Below are 6,377 nucleotides of genomic sequence, written 5' to 3'. Positions count from 1 at the left end.
CGCCGCCGCCGCCGCCGCCGCCGACGACGACGACGATAATAATAATAATAATAATAATAATAATAATAATAATTGTTTTATTGGCCACAAGGGCTAATATAAATCAAAAACATGTAAGGACAAAGACAGGATGAAAAGTACAAAGGGTTTTGTCCGTAAAGAAAACGTTCGTGTAAACATTAAAAACAGCGAAAAATATAACAAATAAAAGTCCCAATAGGGAAAGGCGCTTTGAAAGGTTACACGTGGAAAGACCCATAAAAGCCACAGGAGCCTGGTCAGGAGGGGTAGAGAGCCTCTTCTCCTTTTATATTACCTTTTTTTTACAGGTGTAACCTCAGAATTGGTCCGTTCATACTGGCCATTTTACCAACAGTCACCCACCTTTCAATAAATTTGCTACGAGACAGCACTTCCCTCTCTACTCTCATCTTCCTTTTCAAGTGGAACTTGAAAAAGTTGATGAGGCCTTGGCCAAAGAGGAAAGTGTCTGACTTTAGTCCTTTCAAACGGGCCCACCATACCACCTCTTTCACTACAGCCACTAGACAAAGGAAAATTGCCTTGCCCTCCCGGTTAAAGGCGGTCGGCGGGTCAATCTTCACTATGAATTCAGCCGATAGCCGGATCCGTCCTACACATGACAGTAGCTGTTCGACATAATCCCACAGGTCAGCAATACTCGGGCACTGGAGGAGTGCGTACAGAACGGTTTCGTCGTTCTGAGCGCACCTCGAGCAGGCCCGACTGACTGCACTTCCGTGCCGGTAGAGTTTATCTCGAACAGGCAGCGCCCTTCGGTAGCACTGCCAGGAGAGGGACCTTTGGAAGTTATCCATGGGCCCCGGCCCAAAAGTTCTTCCGAGCAGACTGTTTAGCTGATTATCGTCGACGCCTATAACCTTGGCGGACGTCTACTACAACTGGCAACAAAACGGGAGAATTCCTGCTTTTGTTTGTCGAGGAGTGGTGGCTTTGCTAAGAATGGACCCAAACAAGGGGGCGTGATAGGGAACTTTAGGCCCATCACTCTGCTCAATGCAGAGTTGAAGATTTTGACCAAGGTGCTAGCCAAGTGGTTGGCGCTTGTCGTGGGCAAGCGGATCGGCAAGGTGCAGACATGCGCCGTACCGACCAGGTATATCCACGATAACCTCCATCTCATGCGCTACATCATAGAGAGGGTAGGTAACGAAGCTGGCGTGGGTGAGACTTTGATCAATTTAGATCAGTCTAAAGCCTTCGATAGGGTCGACCATCGATACATGGCAGCTGTTCTCAAGGCAGCAGGTTTCGGTCCAGGATGTTCGGGATAAATTTGGCAGATTGCTTAAAAGGAAAAGGAAGCACACTATCCCATCCAAAAATTAAAGTTTTAAAAAAAATTCAAAAATTATCAACTAGAATATGGCTGGAAGATAACTGTTTACTCAAAGTAGCCGCTCTCTGCTTCTACCACAGTCGAAAGACGGCTCCCGAACCTGGCGCATGTTTCTTACTGTGTCCTGAATCCTGGCCACCGGCTCGGCCTCGTTGTTACAGGCAGAGCGGTTGATGCTAATCTCAACATCGCCCTGCACCTACTAACCCATAGGGTTACAATTGAGCGAATTATGAGGCAAAAAATTGAGGCCGATGAAGGTCATAGAAATTCTCTAACAACCAGTTCTGACTTTTTCCGGAGGTATGGCAAGAAGCCGAATTCTGATGCCACACATATGATCTTTCAGCAGCAACACTCTCCAGCCAGAATTTGACCACAGTCTCCAGCCTAAGGCCCTGTTCAATAATGTGAGGCAGCATGATGTTTTCCTCGCTAGAGACACACTCAAAGACTATCAGAGTTTGGGGAACTTCATTTTCATACTCTCCATGTCACGTCTTGCAGCATTTATACAGTACATGGAGCATTGAGCAGCACTCATGATGTCAGCGTGAATTATCATGACACAAGTAACTCTTCAAATATTCAGATGGCTTCTACTTCGTCATGTCAACTAATTTTTTCTCAATCAAAACTTTAATCTTTATGCTTCCCAACGTAGTTGACCGTTTACCAATACATCAAGCTGAACTTGAAAAAAAGGAGATATAAAATATTGTCAAAATTAGCTCCAAAACCCTATATGACAAATCTGAGAGTGAACCAGTTCTCTATGACGTTATCAAATTTTATGAAAGATAACTGCAAATAATGTGTAACTGTATTAGAAATTATGAAATAGTAAATAAAGAAACTTACCTTTGTTTCTGACAATTAGTCGAATGGGGTTACTTATGCGACTTGGAAGTTGTGACGGAATGTGATCAACATCGTTTTTATTATGTTTGATAAATAAGGTAGCCAGGCATCGATAGTCTCCCATGTCTGCTAAGGAAACTTCTGAGAAATACAGTTGGCCGTTCCTGGATATAAACATGTATTTTTGCTTTGTAGTCCGAACGAAATTCATGTCACCTATCACCCATTGATACGTTATTGCTGAAGACACATGGAAATGGATAGGTGTTAGAAATATTAAATACTTCTATAGAAACAGGATTACGGATGTTAAAGGAATTTAGAAATCTAAAATTGAGTTCATAACTTTACCATGAAACAAGTAAAATGAAATGAATTCATCTTAGGATCGATATCCAGTTGTAAACTCATCTCATATGTGTAAAACTTCACTCCGTTGAGACATCATCAAGCCAACGAAAGAACTTCTATATGGTCGCTCAGTCTGTTAGAAATTGCAACCAAATTTATTCAGAAATTCCATCGTACCATTTTCAAAACGGAAGGGCACATTGAATAATGAAATTCTTCACGGATTGTCACAGTTTGAAAGGTCTTTATTAAATGTGCTTGATTGGAGTGAACCTAAGGCTATATGAAACTCCATAACATTTTTCCTTTGCTTGATCTGCAGAAAAGCTGTGTCTGTAACCTTCGGAAACTCTATTAGATTGGTTGCAAAAAAAAAATACAAAGGGAAGCTTAGAACGGGGCTGATGATTAGAGTTGGACCTAGACAGGATGAAGTCAAAATGAGGGATGAGAGAAGAGACGAGTGGGGTGAGAGTTCCTGAGCGGAAGAAGCACAAAAATTACATGCTTCTGTAGTATTGGTAGAAGAAAATCAGAGAAAGGATGCACCACCCCTGTAGACCAGTGGCTGGAGTATGTTTGTAAAAGACATCCTGCCAACCAGTCGAGTGATCTTTGGGTGTTGTCTAGAATGTATGTCTATGTAGCAGCAATACCGTCCAAGAAGTGGGACCAGTACTCCATTGTAGTCCTTACTTTAGACTTATAGAGTCACCAAATATAGAAAACTGAAGTATTTTCTTACCCTGAAAGGGAACGCTTGTCTTTGATATGCAAAAATTGCTTTGTTGAGGATGTGTTCGCTGAAGAGGCCCACAAGGATGGTGAGACCTAGCGTTTGAAGCGAACGTGAGTCGGGATAATGGTTACTTGATATGTACAGTGAATGCATCATTTTGTTGTTTTTACTACCGAAAATAAGCATTGCTCAAAATTTCAAACGAACGTGACATCAGTTAATTTTACATTACTTGTAACGACATAACCGTTTTTGTAATTGTTTTTGTTGCCGCTGTTTCAGTTTGTCGATGTTGTTGCTTAACCTCAGATCAGCTTTGATCAAGGACACAAACGACAAAAAGCATTTCTGCTTGTAAATCTCAGACCACATTATTCAATTTCTATTTCCTATTTATTTTTTTAAGCGTGTATATGTGCCTCCTTTGTTACTTACAGTTTTAAGCTGTATATGTCTTTATTTTTTTTTATCTTTTACTTGTTTCTGTTATTAGAATACGGCCATGTTGGGGCAATGCCTTGAAGAATTTTTAGTCGAATGTCGTTACTCCAATACTTATATTTTTAAAGCCTGGTACTTATTTTATCGATCTCTTTTGCCGAACCAAGTTCGGGGACGTAAACACACCAGCAACGTTTGTCAAGCGGCAGTGGTAGAGACAAACACAGACACAAAGACACACATAGATATACATATGCATATATATGACGGGCTTCTTTCAGTTTCCGTTTAGCAAGTCTATTCACAAGGCTAAATGGTGATTAAACCAGTGAGATTAAATCTGGAACTGTGTGCTTACCACACAATCACGCCTGCGCTTATATATATATATATATATACACTATATATTACTAATGTAACAAAACAAAAGCGAAATCTATCTCTTTTGATCATGCAGTGAGCACAGTGTTAGTTCCGAGATACTAACTACGCCTGTACTGCTATAAGGAAGAAAAGAATTTTAGAGATGGTGTAAAAATATATACAAATTACCTGGTTTAAATGAAATGTGGCTGCAATGAATTGAGGTTGACTCGTAAGCATCAACATAGATCGGTTCCGGGATGACGTTGGAGAAATCACCAAGATCTGATAAAAAGCATAGATTGTTATGTCAACATATATTCCTTCAATGAAAGACAGTTGTAAAAATGACATCGTCTCTGATGAAGGGATATCCCTAATATCCCAGAAACAGCTGTAAGACTAACTTTCTCTTTATATATGTCCTGAAAACTCCACACAACCTTGGTTTTGTTGTCTCACCAAGCATGAGCATGTATACATGTTCATACAAGATCCACGTTAGACTTCTCACTCGCATCATCATCGAACCGAGAGTTTAACTACGGTCCTTCCATAGCACTTACTTATCGTTACCTGCCACCTTGGGTCTTCTGGATACCAACACTTTTCATATATATATATATATATATATATAAAGAGAGAGAGAGAGAGAGAGAGAGAGAGAGACTTCGAATAATAGAATCAGTTTAGTAACTGACCAAATACTGTACAACTACTTAGTTAAGTCTTGGTTTTTTTTTTCTTTTTGCATGTTCCAAGTTCAAATTCTACCAGGATCGATTTTGTTTGCCGTCGTCTTCCCGATGTTGATAAAATAGGAACCAAGTTTGAGTATTATGAACAATTTATACCTCATCGAAACGTGTGGCCTTGTATCAAAGTCACAAATTCACTTTAATGCTTCTTAAAGCGACAAGCGTTTAGAAATCATACTGCACCCAATTTGTTTTATTATTATTAAATTCTAATCCTGTGTTGAAAGCTCTACGAAAACAATTTCACATTTTAACCTTCAGGGATCAATAAAATCTAATGAAATTATATTTAGAATTTCTGACGTTCTCAGTATATTTCTAGTAATATGAAATGTCAAAAGCTTTTCTACTACTGACATGTATCTTGACACGACTTCATTAAAAACTATTTTCCAGGGCACAGTTGCAGGAGGGTGAAGAAGAGGCAGAAAAAGAACATCTTGCTTCGTTAACAACAAAGATTCAACTAGTTCTAACATCGACTGCATGTGAAGACAGGAACATTGGCAATTGTTGATTGCTAGAGCCTTTGGAATACTTCTCCAACAACAGGCTTTTGTAACACAGCGTACCTATTCTGACAGAGTACAAGCCGGTGATAGAGACGGCAGTAAGTAGTTGTAGTTGGAAAATTACTTACTTTGTGGTTTAGAATAGCAATATGTACATCGTACTTAACGTGGATATACTATAAAAATGCTATAGTACTGCAGTATTCGTCATGAGAAAGCATCTCGTATAGACACATAGTGCTAAAATGCACAGATGTGTCGTAATACTGTACGTCTACACGTGGCACTCTCTCAAGACGTTTACCACAGAATTGTGACCTTCTTATGGTATATCGATATTACGTAAGATATGGAGATTGCTATTCTGAACTAATACTGTTTCGATCTCTAATAGTATATCTGTGGTTTGCTTTCCATCCAATATGAAATATAATAATATGACAATGACGTAAAAATCTATCACTCACTCACATGCAAAAGATAGCAGAACGATATTTCCCAAAACTTTGCCAAATTCGTTTTCAGCACTACACTGATAATGGTCAGCATCACGATAGTCAACAGGATTGGAAATGGTCAGCCTTCCATTGGTGAGTGTATAACGAGAATCCAAAGCAGAAGTCACCTCCACTATCCTGTTGTCTTGGAAACGACGCCATTTATATACTGGTCTAGGATTACCATCGGCTACACATTCAAGGAATATGTATTTCGAGGATTCGATGATTACCGTATCAACTGCATCGATAGTTATGGTAGGGCCTTTACGGATCTCATTCCGGTTTCGCAACAGCTTGCCGTAGCCTGTTGAATAATAATTACAGGTATTGAAACATATGACAAGGAAACAATTTATTTTCAGTAACATTACATCCAGATGCACATTTATTTACACACACCCACACACAAGTAGGTGTGCATATATGTGTATATATATATATATATATATATATATATATATATATATATAT

At 39.3% G+C, this 6,377-nt stretch overlaps 1 protein-coding gene across 2 annotated transcripts in view; it reads right to left on the bottom strand.

Annotated features, from left to right (window-relative positions):
* The window catches only part of LOC106868129 (contactin), a 76,701-nt gene that overhangs the window by 46,030 nt on the left and 24,294 nt on the right, over positions 1 to 6,377 (bottom strand). For both annotated transcript variants that reach the window (XM_052967403.1, XM_014913259.2), the window contains 3 exons: positions 5,878 to 6,210; positions 4,326 to 4,421; positions 2,243 to 2,482 (listed from right to left, as the gene is read on the bottom strand). In XM_052967403.1, the coding sequence (XP_052823363.1) occupies positions 2,243 to 2,482; positions 4,326 to 4,421; positions 5,878 to 6,210 (669 nt within the window). The remainder of the gene's footprint in view (positions 1 to 2,242; positions 2,483 to 4,325; positions 4,422 to 5,877; positions 6,211 to 6,377) is intronic.

Source organism: Octopus bimaculoides, chromosome 4 (assembly GCF_001194135.2).
Source record: "Octopus bimaculoides isolate UCB-OBI-ISO-001 chromosome 4, ASM119413v2, whole genome shotgun sequence".
In the NCBI taxonomy this organism is placed as follows: Eukaryota; Metazoa; Mollusca; class Cephalopoda; order Octopoda; family Octopodidae; genus Octopus; species Octopus bimaculoides.
This window is presented reverse-complemented; position numbering and strand designations above follow the sequence as displayed.